Source organism: Pagrus pagrus, assembly GCF_965226575.1.
Source record: "Pagrus pagrus genome assembly, chromosome: 16".
In the NCBI taxonomy this organism is placed as follows: domain Eukaryota; kingdom Metazoa; phylum Chordata; class Actinopteri; order Spariformes; family Sparidae; genus Pagrus; species Pagrus pagrus.
Window position 1 is genome coordinate 6,095,640 of NC_140200.1, and position 15,393 is coordinate 6,111,032.

Consider the following 15,393-nt stretch of genomic DNA (forward strand, 5'->3'; position numbering starts at 1 on the left):
CAGAGTTATTAAATGTCCTGCCACACAGGTGTTTTCAGTGAATTAGACCTCAGTTCTGGAGCTGGCCTTGACCACCTGCACACCCACACAGGTGCTTTCACTTATTCTGTGTGATTAGACCTCAGCAGGGGAGCTACGTTGAGAACTGGATGAGGTCACCAAAATTCATAAACTAATTATTATAAAGCTGAGTGTGTAATTTGTCCCACCTGACGGGTAGGTGGAGACTGAGGGACGTGTCAATCAAGCACAGCTGGTACAAGCCCACACCTTCCCGACAGGAGGTGTAATCAGGCATTATAGGTGAAAACACCTGTGTGGGTGGGCTCGGGGTGTGGAGGGCCTTTAATAAGAAATGGTCAAAGTGCTTTAATCATAACACCAGGAGGGAAATTAAGTCGTTAAAAGGAGAGTTACGACGTAGGCCAGACTTTTGACACAGCACAGGTGTGAATAATGGCCTAAAATTAATGATGGCTGAATTACATTTAGCTGTGGACTTCCTCAAAGCTGTTTTTTACTATCAAAGCTGTTGACTCAGTGAGGTTCTGTTGAACTTAAACAATGAAGTCTAATGTTTTTTTTAACACGTTACCAAACCAACCAGGAAGAAACACACTTGATGTCGGAGAAACAGTCAACTATTCGACTAGAGCTAGACCAATACTCAATTTTTGGGGGTCCTATGCAGATACTGGGCAATAAAAAATCTTTTTTCCCCCAAGTTTGCTGCATATTAACGTGTACACCAATACCTACTGTGTATATCTGCAATAGGCCAATATTGGCTAACCAATGTATCTGCCGGTCTATATTTCTAACAAAAAAAGACTATAAGTGTCTGGCAGACTATGCGTTTATTATTTTCTCCCATGGCAACCATTCTTGAAAAATATATTCATTTAAATGAATAGCACCTGATATAAAGCATCAAACTGAAGCATATTATGCACATTCCTCTCAAGAGTCCAGAAGTATATCAGTGTGGCCATGGGGCCTCTTTAAGTGGATTTTATGGAGATGTGTGGTTCTAGGACAGCTACACTTGTGTCACAGAATTACAGGTAAAATAAGCCTCTGTAATGAAAACACTACTCTTCTGTACGAGTGCCACTGGAGTACTATGAGTCACCTTTGTCTGAGCTCTGGCCTCACGCGGAGGGAAACATGATGGTGCATTCCATCCAAGTAACCAAGTATCACTCAACAGGCTACATGAAGATAACGACTCATGTGATGTGAGTACAACACACCCAACAAAGTAACACAAATGGAACATGTAATCTGTCAAAGCTGTTTTAATTAGGCGTCACATGGAGGAAAAGGCTCCCACTGTTAAAATCCTCAGTCTTCCTGCGTGGGTGCTTGAAAAACACACTCACCTCAAGCATTTTAATTCCATCATCAAGTGCTGACATGAGTCAGTTCAACACAGTGTCAAAATGTTTGTTCACAAGTTCAGCATCAGTTCAGTAATTATTACTCACAATGACAGGCCTCACAGATCTCGGCCCTGTCTGCAGAACAAGGTTGTCAGTCTTATTTGTTAGTTAAAGTGAATTCACACACGTTGTTGATGGATTAGACTAGTGAGGGGAACTATGCCGGCGTTAGTCTTCCCGTGGTTTACCTGAGCTCGGAGTGATGGCTGAATTAGACCGCTGCGTCTGCGCCTATCTGCCTAGGTTGTAAAAGGAATCTGCAGCGACAGGCTAGCTAGCATTCAGCACTACCTGTTAGATAAGAGGATTTCATAGACATCTCCTATACCAAACGTTTCATTAATAAAAATACACCTGAATTCTCTTTATGTACAACAGAAAAGAAACAGTTTCACCTGCATATTCAAGGTTCATTTTAATATTATGTATAGATTTTCTGTATTAGAAATATCACTATTTTCTGAAACAAGGATCTAATGTAATAATGATCATTTCACCCATAAATCATTGAAGTACAATATTTACATATATTACAGACCCCATTTAATCTGAAACAATATTAAAATAAATGTTCAATAGATACAAAGGTTTGTTTTAAATTCTATTTATATTTCATCCTTGTCAAGGAGTCCTTACACACTCCAAAAATGTAAAGCCATTCTCCTCTAACAAACTATTAAGTGCAAACAATTTTTTTTTCCATATAAAAAACTATGATTGCAGCATCCAGCGTTGAGACAGAGGGCGATAACGAGCCATTCCCCCCTCACAAGTGCTTCCAAAGCTGTCTTCAAAAACTCTTATGTTCCACCGTCATGAATTCAAAAATGGGAAAAAACAAGAATGAAACAAAATCTGTGCAAATTCACTATAAAGTGTGATACCTCTGATTAAAATATATTTTTTTGTTTTTAAAGGAAGTAAAAAGCTGCAGTCTCTCTTGAACACGTGTCCAGAGAAGACTACGGGCTGCACAAGGGATCGCCCACGAAGTGACAAATGAAAGATAATGGGGATATGCTGCTGCTGCCGCTGCTCCAAAACAATCCCTCATCTTATTCCCTTTATCTGTGAAAACATCTGATGAAACAAAATATAGGGGGAAAAAAATGTCCAAATTAAACCCATACAAAAAGGTTAAGCTGAGGCATCACCACAATGCTTACAGTGTGTCTAGTCTTCGAAGATCTACAGGCACAAAGGATTGGGTACTAGAGTCTTTTTTTTTTTTTTCCAGACTAGACGCCACTTGATATGACCACAGATGGAACAATGAACCAGTCAACCCCTCCCACAAACCTCCTGGACGATTTAAAGCTTGCACTCTTACTTCCAATAGCACCCTTTTTAACCCCCGCACAAAAAAGGGGAGGTCGAGTTTCTAACCCTGGCTTGGCCAATACTGGTTATCTAAACATGAGCAGTAACACAAAGAGAGCTGGGTGGCTGTAGTGACGAGAATGAAGATGACACTGGAGGTCATGTGGTGTGTGACAGTGTGTGAAGAAGCGCTGCAGGGCCTTGGCCTTGGTCATCCCCGTCTCTGTTGCATGGAGCTGTCATTAGCAGCACCAGCACTGGGGCTATACTACTGTTCCACTGGGGGAGTTGGCTGGGTTGTTTTGAGATGATAGCAATCCCTGTGGAGAGACAGATAACACACATTGATAACAAACAACAGTGTTACTTGAATGTATTTAAAAGAGGCAGAATAGTGAGGCCATGAGGTTTACTGTCGGAGAAGATGTGCTATTAACCATCAGAATGCTGAGGGTTTAGTATTAATCTCTCGTGAAATAAACAAAACCTTTGGCTGCACACAGTGGCGTTAACAGCGTCTGAATGCAGCGAGACAAAGCAAGTTAAGAGGTGTCACATGACAGTATCCTCGAGAGGCCTGTCACTCACCACTTTCCCAGGCCTAGCCCATGTGCAAACGAAACCCTCCTGACAGGCTGTTACCAGACAGTCCTCAAGGAAGATTAACACAGTGAGTCTCTCGTGAGCAATCTTCTTGCACACCAGCGGCTCGAGCAGCGGCACGTCCTCCATGCGCGGGCACAGCGTGGTGCCCAGAGTCTTAGCTACCTCTGCTTTTGCCGTCCGCGACGAGCTAAGCTGGTTGAGCTTGTCGCTGCTCTTGCTGCTGATGTGACCCATGCTGTGGTTTCGCTTGTGGTCCTTCTCGTGGCGTTCCTTGCGTGAGTCGTGTAAAGACAGAGTTGCAAATTTGCTGACCCCAGTGGCGATGAAAGCGCTGTCGATGATGCTGTTACCCTTGGTGGTGCTGCTGCTGCTGTTGCTGCTGCTGCCTGTGTGACTGTTGGGCGTGCTGCCCCCAGTTGGGGCGGAGGAGTGTGGCAAGCTGTTGGACCGGGGCAGAGTGCTGGGGAGGGAGTTAGCTGGGTTACCACTGGAGCTACTATTGCTCAAATTGTCTTTACCATTGGTGCCACTGGGATTAGTGGTGGTTACAGTAGTAGTAGTAGTAGTAGTTTGTCCAGTGGCTGGAGGGCTTGTGGCACTCATAACATTAGTGTGAGTCCTAGTGCGGGACAAAGGGAGGTGAGGGAAGAGAATGTCCTCCGTAAGGTCCCACAGACACAGTTGTGTATCCTGGCCCACTGAGCCGAACCTGTAGGTCACACTAACAGGCCTACTGTCTGTTGAGTTTCTCTTTGAAAGCCGAGAATGAGCGCTGTTAGCTCGATCTCTGCCCGCACCAAAGTGAATCTGCTCATGGAAGTCCTCGTCACTACCGCTGAACTCAGCGGGGGGATCACCGTCCTCCACACTGGTGGTGCAGTGGTCAAATGCCACCACACTCACCCATGACTTGTGACCATGCCCCCGTGCGATCACTCTGCAGTCTGAAAATGACCACACAGTCACCAGGTCGTCCTCCCCACCTGCCACAATATATCGTCCGTCCGGGCTCCAGCAGACGCACAGTAAGCCACCGAAGTAGCTCTTCATTGTTCCATGGAGCTCTGCGGCGTCAAAGCCAAACACCCGCAGGAAGCCATCCTGGCTCGCGCAAGCCAGAAACTTGCCATCCGGGGAGAAGGCAAACTCATTGAGCGCTCCTTCACCCACTGTCCAGCGCAGTAACGGGTTACGAGCAGACTTGCTCTTGCAGGTATGCACAGCATAGTTTTCACCCTGCTTAAGGAGCTGGTAGTGAGGTGCCGTGGTGCCACAGGTGTTTTCCACATTGTATAAATACATGCTGCCACTGGAGTGAGCCACCAAGAACAGGCTCTCTGAACCAGGAACCCATCGTACACACGTCACTCGTGACTTGTCTATAAGTCTCTGGAGGTAAAACAGAGAAAGAGACAGAACAAAGATAGTGGTCAGCTAGGTATTACTTTATTTGAACAACTGAAACTAAATGATAGTGTGATTTAAAATGTCCTCAGTATCTTTCAGTTGGCCTTGGGAACAAAACATCAGACGCTAACTGGAACCCACCTCCTCATTGAAGAGTTTGCTGGTCTCCTTCTTTATTGGGTCGATGAGCTGCACCTGGCCCGCTGAGAAGCCCACGAGCAGGGAGACGCTCTCTGCTGTAGCTGTGAGGGGGTTGAAGTCATGACACGTGGGCTGCGTTCCTTTATATATCCTCTTGTCTATGGGCTTACTAAGATCGGCAGCCTGGAAAAATGAGAAATACACGTAAATACTTTTTTATAAAAAGGATTTTCTACCGTCAGCCATTTTGACACTGCTTTGAAAAAACAAAAAAAAAAGCAGTGATTGTGATAGACATTGCCTCAGACGTTGTCTCTCCTCCAAGGTGACCTCTGATAGTTAACTCTACAACTCGGCAATTATGTTTATCTCACAGCTTTTCTCCAAAGACTCACTGAAAAGGAAGATTTACACATAATCAATTTAAACCTCAGTCTCAGTCAAGAACCTCAGCCCATAAATTACATTTGATTCTCTCAGATACCACCTGGGGACAACTGCTCACACACCAGATGAGAATGCCAGAAATGGGATCGATTTCACTTTCAGTTGACAGAAAAATACTTTTTTTTAACTCTCTCAACAGTCGGTACAAACACCTCAAGAGCATCGTTATGTTGCCTGCCATCTACTCTCCGTTGTTGTTGCCAACCTAATTTTTCTGATGCATGATAATAATGAATTGTGACACATGGAAAGTCATCCAAAAATAGAGAGGAAGACCAGCCCAAGCCCGACAATGTAGGTTAACTGTTTGTCCTCCAACAGGTGGTTAACAACTCGCAATTTAATCCAAAGTATAGGTGCAACTAATGCTTATTTTCATTGTTGATTATTGGGGCAAATATTTTCTCAATTAAGTTGTTGTTTGGGCTCTAAAATGCTGAAAAGTGTTGATCAGTGTGTCCTAAAGCTCAAGAAATAATCACATTTCACAAGCTGAAATCAAAGAATATTGATTAAAAATGTACTCAAACCGATCAATTGACAAAAATAGTTGCCGATTCATTTAAAAGTTGAAAACGAATATATTAATTGCTGCATCTTTAAACCAACCATGACACAGTGACATTTAGGTGAAAATAAAATGTGGTGTTTTAAGTTAATTTTCCCATAAATCATCTATTTCCTAAACATGTGACACAGGTTCTCTGAGCTCAAATAGAATGGCCATCGTCCTTATCATCAATCATTACTTGTGCAAGTAGACAAGATAATTGGCTAAACCTGTGCAGAGTCTAAAAGGAAAATGACTACCGGTATATGGGCATGATAGACAGGACTGCTAATCTGACAGGAATGTATCCAGCACTGGTCCCGTGAAAAGGTGATATCTGTGACAGTTTTATTCTTTATCACCGCAACTCTCTTGTGGTCTATTTTTATGCTTAAAAGGAGGTAGAGAGAAAGCTGAGTGGGTGTAACTATAAAGCTGTCAGTGTTGTCAAAGGGAAGCAGCTCTAAATAAAACAAGGTTCCAGGGCGGACTTTGAAAGTGCTACAATGATGCTAAACTTGACCCACTGGCTGTCAAGATAATTTACACAATCTCGAAACTGAAAAACCCCAAGAATTGATCGGTCTAGATCTTGCTTTTGTCAGAAATGGTTGGCATGGGGCGCCCCAGTAGCTCATTTGGCAGAGCAGACGTCACATGTACAGAAGGCTTTGTCCTCTCTGCTGCAGCAGCCCAGGATTCGAGTCATCCCGTTTCCTGTCACCTCTCGATGCTGTCCTACCAATAAAGCCACGAAAAGGCCAAAAAAATACATTAAAAAAGAAACGGTTGGCATGTTGCCAGTCAAGTTCAGCTGCACAATGAAAAATCCACACGACAGTAATTAAATCAAACACGAGCTGGGTCTGGACTACCAGCTGTATGTACGACAGTAAAGTTTTGTAGGTCAACTCAGTGAGGGAGAAGACTGTCTAGTGTCTAACAAGAAATATAAGAAGAGACATGTTGAGTGAATACATATAGAGGTAAGCGGATACATACTAATGTGGACAATAATCCCCATCTACTCTCAGGCAGCATCTGTACACTTCTGCAGCCATTCTCTGACTTTCATCTAACAGACAACAGTCTCCACGTTGTCTGGCCTGCTCTCATTCGCCCTGCTATCAGAGCTGCAGTGACGCCTCAGATGTGATGTTTCAGTGATGCTGAAATATCACATGGGAAGAAGAGTAGAAGATGTCACAGCGAGTTAGTTAAATCAAAAGCTGCAGGGAAGAAGGGCTCGTTAAAGTTTGGGGGAACGTTCCTCAACATCATCGAAGTAAACAAACATCTTTCACTCTCACCCAACAGTTAGTCAATTTACTGATCTCAACCCTACGGACAAGCAAACACTGGATGTGCTTGACATGAGCCAATTTAAAAGCTATTGAAACAGGTTAAAAACATACCATACTTTTGTATTAAGTCAAACTGTGCAAGAACTTGATCATTTAAAATACACAAGACATAATTATCTGCATTGGAAGCAGTCGTTAAATAACTAAATCAGCTGATTTCTGACTGATGAGCTGAGACCACTGAGTCAGAGCACCTGGATTGGTGAAACGGCAGCAGATCTGTCACTGGCAGTCGAGGCTGCCATTGTTAGATTTCATATCCTGTAGCTGATGACAGCCACATCATCAGCACGATCAGCCCCGTCAGTCACCATCCCTGCTCAACAAGACCAAACGTGACTTGCTCGCAGTGACATCATCACAGTGTGCAACCAAACAGTGGATCACATTGCATCACATCCAGACCCCTGACAGGAGAGTGCACATATCATTACATCACGAGTAACAAAACAACCGCCACTACCACTCCCAAAGCCCCCGATGTCAACACCGGAGGTCTCTCAAGAGAAACACCTAGTTTGACCCTGCTGCTGGGGAGCACTGTTGACAACCTGCCCTCTCATGTGTAGCCTTAACCATCCAAACACCCGAGGATAAACAAACATATCACAGACATGACATGACGAGCCTTTTCTCACGTAAGCCAGCTCATCGGAAAATCCCACGTCACTGTTTGTCACTGACCAGGAACTCAAACATCTGACGGACCCTGAAGTGCCCACAAGTCACGTCGAGGCAAAAACAACTACTGTGGCGATGTTAGCTAAGAATGCTAATTAGCTCCTAACTTAGCTAGGTCTGCTACATGGCCTTGTCTTGACAATCTGCGCACTTCAATGACAGAGGCTAAGAGAGTTGACAGCTAAGGCGCAACACGTTTGAAGATGCCAAATCAATGGGCTGCTCCCGGACAGCGCGGGCTCCGTCGCTGCAGTCAATACTGTTTACCTTTCTCACGCCTTTGTAGATATAAAAGTACAGTTCCCGGCCCACATTGAAACAGATCCTGTCGCCGTTGCCGGACTGGTCGTTTACATTGACGAAGGAGACCTTGACGGGATTGGAGCCCTGCGAGTTGAAAGGCACCCTGTTCGGGCGGCTGTATTCGGAGTGAGTGAGGAGTTTGTAGACGCCTTCTCGTGTGGTGAATTGAGTTTTAATTTCGTTCATCTCCTTCCCTCCTCCCTCCGCCGCCATCTTGGAAATTGGCGTTCATCCTTGTCCGAGCCCCGGATGTTAGCGACAGCGCATGCGTCCGAGCGCTGAAGTCCTGCAGCCATGCGTACAAAGTCATGTGAGGCGAAACTAGGAAAAATAAACTGTGTGTTAATGTGAGAAAACCGACAATACTCGGCACCAGAAACACTAATGATGTATTGTGAATACACCTGGCAGACTACTACATGTTTAATACAGTTTTTGTGATATTTTATTACATAAAATACACAATGTCTTTAATTAAAGGGCGAGACCAAGTCGAAATTGTATAGAAAATATTAATTTAACCTCTCTATTATAATCAGAAGGCAGGCAACATTTATGTTGGACATGTTTCAATTTGTGAAATTGTTTTTTTTCTTTACCTAGAGAAAACTGTTAAGTTAAAATGCATAAAACACTTGTTCAGTAAACTATAGCTGAAAGAAATAAATCCAGATGGACGTAGAAGATTATAAAAAGATCTCATAAACAGGACCTAAACAGAGATTGGAACTATAATCAAATAAGTAAAAACAGGATATCTGATCACAGACATCTCAGGATATACAGTACACCTCCATCATCCAGCTGTAGATTCCAGAAACATCCAGATCTTTTTCACTGTTCATATCACACATGCATGAACTTACCATCTTATTCTGGCAAACTATTTAAGCTATGGGGAAACTGGCTCTGTGCTTCAGTAAAATATCATCTTACAGTGATTGCGACAGTTCTCCATGTTTCTCGGTTACATGGACACAGCGTCTAGCAGTGTCTGCCACCAACTGGGAACATTTGGATTACATAACAGATCTGTAGCAAGTGTGATATACTGCCATCCTCTGGTCAGCTGAAGTCATTATTACCCACAGTGGACCAGAAAATTCTAGTTGTTTGTCTTTTAAAGGTTGTATTTATTATGTAGTCCAAAATGTGAGAATCTCTCAGTTGTTTATGGTATATTGAAAGTATTATGGGGGACGAGGGGTTCAAATTACAGTTTCCCTGTGAGCCTGCAGCTTTTTCCTTTTTCCCTTCTCATCACCATACTGTATGTTTCGCAATTTTTTCAGATCATAATTTTGTGTTAATTACTCTTCCCTTTTGGCATCCCTATCAGCCATATACATTATCACTTGTATGCAAGAAGTTAGTTTTGACTCATGTAACATTTTAACAAATTCCCAAACTGTTATAGTCACATTTCCTTCAAGTGATTATTGTTAAACATCCCTCTTACAAATAAATGTCATTAAAAGTCAACATTTTGTGATTTATTCTTAAATTAGTACAAGTAACCTCAAGGCATACACACAAAGGCCCGTGACAGGGCCTACATTACTCTTTAAAGTTAAAAATTCACTCAATGTTGTCTTTGGTCATCAGATAAAAGGCCTGCTAGTTGTCCCTACAAACAAACATTTGCAATTGTGGCCAATAAACTTCGAGAAATCTTTATGTTAAGATGGCTGATTCTGTTTTCAAAGTCCATCCGGTGTTAAAGGCCACAATACGCGCTGGAAAGCTCTGGAAAATGTCCAATTGTTTGACCTCATGTTAAAAAAATGTTCTAACTGCTTTAATAAAGTTATATTCATTCATTGATTTAATGTGTACTTCAGCTTCTCTTAGATATACTGCACATGAGTTGATGGTCTGTCCAACAGCTGCTTCACAATTGTGAAACCTCTGAGATTCTCCCCAATCTTGCACGCCAAAAAAAGAAATGGGCCTGCTGTCCATAGGAAGCCCTCTGGTATGTGTGTGTGTCCAATGAGGCACCATGACAGCAGCTGATAGTAAAGGCCCTGCACAGCTGTGATGCTTGCAGGGGGGTATGGGGCCTAAGGGCTAGACAAGCTATCAGGAAAGCTCTCACTGTGAGTGACAGGCACTCCTTGTGACTCTGCAACCCTATAAGGGCACATAAACTTTAGGGCTCTGGTGTATCACACGACGCCCACCCCCCCTTTCCCAGCCTTTCCTTGACGCCTCCCTCACCGTAGTGAACGTATCTTCTGGAAGCTTCTGAATGGGAGCTTCTAGAAACCCCTCCTTGAGTATATAAAGACAGCGGCCTGTCCTGGGACTCTGCAGAGAAACTATACCCACTTGGACTCACCAAGAGAGACTTACTGCCCTCAGGAGCAGCAGCAGCAGCAGCAGCAGTGAAAGCCAACATTCGGAGCTCTTCAGGAATAGAAGCTCAGTGATACATTTGAAAACTATCTTCAAGAAGTGAAAAAGAGGATATTCAAGGTAAGACGGGAACACCTAGAATCAAATACAGCTAATTTTTGCTTTAAAAAAAAGAAAAAAACTGTAAAATTAACAGCAAAATTGGTGCTTTAATGTTAGGAGCAGAGGCAGAACAGCAAGAATCCTTGCAACAAATTAGAATACATAAAAATGGATCAAGCAACTGATAACATTGCAATTCATTCGAGCTTATTTAATTTTTTTATACTTGCACACATTGCAACAGATTTAGAAGTACACTTAATTTAGCTCCTCAATATCAGTTATTTGTAGTGTGGCAGAACAGCCTCTTTGGGAACAGTATCCAAGTGAGACTGCAACATGCAAGGAGCACATGGCAAGCAGGGTGACCCTGAGTGTGAGAGCAATGGCGGGTGAGGAAAAACCGTTTGGCACAAAGAGCAGATGCAGCAGTTTCACATGCTGGTGGAGAGTTAGCATCAGACAACATTAAAGGTGTCGGGTTAATGTTTGAATACAATGGAATGACAAAGATGCTAACTTTTGTGTGGTCTGTTAATCATGAGCTTTTATAACCTGATTGTCCTGAAGACATGTTGCTACAGGGATACTACAGCAGATGTTTAATACTGTTAAAAGCCTAATGTTCTGCCATGTTTGAATTCCTAGCTGCTAATCCTTATTTTAACCTAAAGGTGTTGAATGACACATGGTGAAGCAATTGGGGGTTGGGGAAAGCATCAGAACTCCACCCATTAGCCAAATGGCCAAGTGTTTGATTGACAGAAGTAACATGTGTTCGTCTGCCATCAGCAGTAGCTGCCCTCCTCGAGCCACGAGGCTCTCTTTAAGAAGGGGGAGAAAGAGATTGCACATATAACAGCAGAACACGATTTCCAAGATATGTAATGTGTAGATTAAAAGTTTAATTTACAGCACATCGCTATTTAACCACGAGAAGCATAATTATGAAGTGAGAATAAGATTTGCGTAAACATAATATATCTTGCTTTCCTTTTTAGATGCCTGAGAAAGCTGGACATGTCACGGAGGAGGATGTGGAGACCTTCGCCTTCCAGGCTGAGATCGCTCAGCTTATGTCCCTTATCATCAACACCTTCTACTCCAACAAAGAGATCTTCCTTAGAGAGCTTATCTCCAACTCCTCAGATGTAAGTAAAATCAGCAATTTATCACCACATCCATCTTTGTTTTTTTACATGTAAGCAGCCTTCATGTGTATGTAAATGACAGTAATCTAACATGCTTATCTCTTCCGGACAGGCCTTGGACAAAATCAGATATGAAAGCCTGACAGACCCCAGCAGGCTTGAGTCCTGCAAGGATCTGAAGATTGAAGTCAAGCCCGACCTGCACGCTCGCACACTGACCATGATTGACACAGGTATCGGCATGACCAAGGCTGACCTGATCAACAACCTGGGCACAATCGCCAAGTCCGGCACCAAGGCTTTCATGGAGGCCTTGCAGGCTGGAGCTGACATCTCCATGATCGGTCAGTTTGGTGTTGGTTTCTACTCCGCCTACCTTGTGGCTGACAAGGTGACGGTCATCACCAAGCACAATGATGACGAGCAGTACATCTGGGAGTCAGCAGCTGGAGGGTCATTCACAGTCAAACCAGACATCGGTAAGTTCGATTTCCTCAATTACTAAAATAATCATTGCTCAATAATTTGCATGATGAATAATTTTACTGATTGCTGGGCCGTGCTTTTATCATCTTTTAGGAGAGCCCATCGGCAGAGGCACAAAAGTCATCCTTCACCTCAAAGAAGATCAGACAGAATACTGTGAGGAAAAGCGCATCAAGGAAGTTGTGAAGAAGCACTCGCAGTTCATTGGTTACCCCATCACACTTTACGTAAGTTCTGGGTTTCATTAGCAATACGAGTTTGCCATCTTAAAACCTAATGATAAATGATATTGACGCACTATATCATATATTCAAGGTGGAGAAGACCAGGGAGAAAGAGGTGGACCTTGAAGAGGGGGAGAAGGAAGAGGAAGTTGAGAAAGACGACGCCGAGAACAAGGACAAACCTAAGATTGAGGACGTGGGCTCTGACGAGGATGAGGACACAAAGGAAAGCAAGAACAAGAGGAAGAAGAAGGTCAAGGAGAAGTACATCGACGCTCAGGAGCTGAACAAGACCAAGCCAATCTGGACCCGTAACCCTGACGACATCACCAATGAAGAGTACGGAGAGTTCTACAAGAGTCTCACCAACGATTGGGAGGACCACCTGGCTGTCAAGGTAAGCTAAGTCTACTGCTGATTAACATGCATCCGAACTACCTCTTTCCAACTTTTATTATCATTAAGTGTAGTGCTTTTTTTTAAACTGGTGAATTAATATTTCTTTCTTGTCCCTGCAGCATTTCTCAGTGGAGGGTCAGCTGGAGTTCCGCGCGTTGCTCTTCGTACCCAGAAGGGCTTCATTCGACCTCTTTGAGAACAAAAAGAAGAAGAACAACATCAAGCTGTACGTGCGCAGGGTCTTCATCATGGACAACTGTGAAGATCTGATTCCAGAGTACCTCAGTAAGTAATTTATATTACTAATCATTCACATACAATTTCTTGATCCGATCCAAGAGACTTAAGGCCTCAAAACAATGCAGTCTAGCTCTTGTAAGTCAAAATTATTAGTAGCATTATTGCGTGTGGCTTTGGAAGGCTAAGTAATCTTTATTTTTTTCCGCTTAGATTTCATCAAGGGTGTGGTGGACTCTGAGGATCTGCCCCTGAACATCTCCAGAGAGATGCTGCAGCAGAGCAAGATCCTGAAGGTCATCCGCAAGAACCTGGTCAAGAAGTGCCTGGAGCTCTTCACTGAACTCTCCGAGGACAAGGAAAACTACAAAAAGTACTACGAACAGTTCTCCAAGAACATCAAGGTAGGATGATCCATCTTATGATATTTCTTTAACTCGTATCCATCAGATAGATATATTTGAATTTCGAATTCAATGCTCAGGATTAGTAACACACCATGTCATGTTTCAGCTCGGCATCCATGAAGACTCTCAGAACAGAAAGAAGTTGTCTGATCTGCTTCGCTACTACACCTCAGCCTCTGGAGATGAGATGGTTTCCCTGAAGGACTATGTTTCTCGCATGAAGGACAACCAGAAGCACATCTACTACATCACAGGTGAGCTAGTCATCTTGATATCTTTTTTTTTTTTTCTTTTTATACTTTTGCTTAAATGTTTTCTCAGAAGTGATTCAGTAATAATGATTCAATGAATTTACATCAACTTTCACAGGTGAGACCAAAGACCAGGTGGCTAACTCTGCCTTCGTGGAGCGCCTTCGCAAAGCCGGCCTTGAGGTCATTTACATGATCGAGCCCATCGATGAATACTGCGTCCAGCAGCTGAAGGAGTATGATGGCAAGAACCTGGTTTCAGTGACCAAGGAAGGCCTGGAGCTGCCTGAAGATGATGACGAGAAGAAGAAGCTGGATGAGCTGAAAAATAAATTTGAAAACCTTTGCAAGATCATGAAGGACATCCTTGACAAGAAGATTGAAAAGGTAATGGCAGAAAAATGATATCATATTTTAATGTTTCAATACGATCATGCTAATATACAGTAGTATGGCCAATTGTGTTTGATCATGAAGATCATATAACATCTCATTGACAGGTCACAGTCTCCAACCGCTTGGTGGCTTCCCCATGCTGCATTGTCACCAGCACCTACGGCTGGACAGCCAACATGGAGAGGATCATGAAGTCTCAGGCCCTGAGAGATAACTCCACCATGGGCTACATGACGGCTAAGAAACACCTTGAGATCAACCCTCTGCATCCAATCGTTGAGACCTTGAGGGAGAAGGCTGAGGCTGACAAGAACGATAAGGCTGTGAAGGACCTGGTCATCCTCCTGTTCGAGACTGCGCTGCTGTCTTCAGGATTCACACTGGAGGACCCTCAGACGCATGCGAACCGCATCTACAGAATGATCAAGCTGGGTCTTGGTACGTTTTCTTCTCCCTGACATCCGACATTACGGGAATAATCTGTTTTATTATACACTTTCAGTTGCTAATCAATGCATTCTTGTTCACAGGCATTGATGACGATGACTCTGCAGTCGAGGACCTCATTCAGCCCACTGATGAAGATATGCCAGTCTTGGAGGGAGACGATGACACATCAAGAATGGAGGAAGTCGACTAAAGACTCAGTAGCCTACAATCTTTACTGCCTTTATTCATTTTTATTTTTGTAAGATGTATCGCTTCTTCAAATCGACATTTCATTCTAACACGACCGATTACAACAACCGTATTAACTAGTCAACAGAAGTTAATTAATGGAATTAATGTAGGCCACAATGTGGCTTAGTCTACATCATATAAGCTGCTTAGATAAAACTACTGACAACAATGAAGAGTGATATAAAGCCACTGGGAATTTGGCTTATGTCTCTTTTTGTAACTGTTACATTTTTTTATGAAATGTATTCAAATTTGTAATAAAATCTATTTAGAAATCAAGCCCATCTTGCTCATTCAGTCTACTGCATGCTGGATTTCCATCACTTTGACTGGTTGGGGAATGGATATTGATAATCCGGGTGGAATAACTCTGATTCATCGACTTTATTCTGGAATTTTCAGTCGGCACCGCATGTTTCACTTTTGACGCTGCCGCACGA

At 43.1% G+C, this 15,393-nt stretch overlaps 2 protein-coding genes across 2 annotated transcripts; one reads left to right on the forward strand and one right to left on the reverse strand.

The window, feature by feature from the left end:
• Nucleotides 1-1,280: 1,280 nt before the first annotated feature.
• wdr20b (WD repeat domain 20b) lies at nucleotides 1,281-8,536 on the reverse strand. Its single transcript, XM_084377620.1, has 4 exons — nucleotides 8,226-8,536; nucleotides 4,917-5,099; nucleotides 3,351-4,757; nucleotides 1,281-3,082 (listed from the first exon to the last, which is right to left on the reverse strand). Exons 1-4 carry the CDS (start codon nucleotides 8,472-8,474, stop codon nucleotides 3,026-3,028), a joined length of 1,896 nt encoding a protein of 631 aa, XP_084233746.1. The 5' UTR covers nucleotides 8,475-8,536; the 3' UTR covers nucleotides 1,281-3,025.
• Nucleotides 8,537-10,458: 1,922 nt separating this feature from the next.
• Nucleotides 10,459-15,232, forward strand: hsp90aa1.1 (heat shock protein 90, alpha (cytosolic), class A member 1, tandem duplicate 1). The gene is made up of 11 exons (XM_084377913.1): nucleotides 10,459-10,739; nucleotides 11,723-11,872; nucleotides 11,985-12,351; nucleotides 12,452-12,585; nucleotides 12,674-12,979; nucleotides 13,101-13,266; nucleotides 13,432-13,622; nucleotides 13,732-13,879; nucleotides 13,995-14,263; nucleotides 14,377-14,710; nucleotides 14,803-15,232. The coding sequence occupies exons 2-11, from the start codon at nucleotides 11,723-11,725 to the stop codon at nucleotides 14,910-14,912; spliced, it is 2,175 nt and encodes a 724-aa protein (XP_084234039.1). The 5' UTR covers nucleotides 10,459-10,739; the 3' UTR covers nucleotides 14,913-15,232.
• Nucleotides 15,233-15,393: the final 161 nt, after the last annotated feature.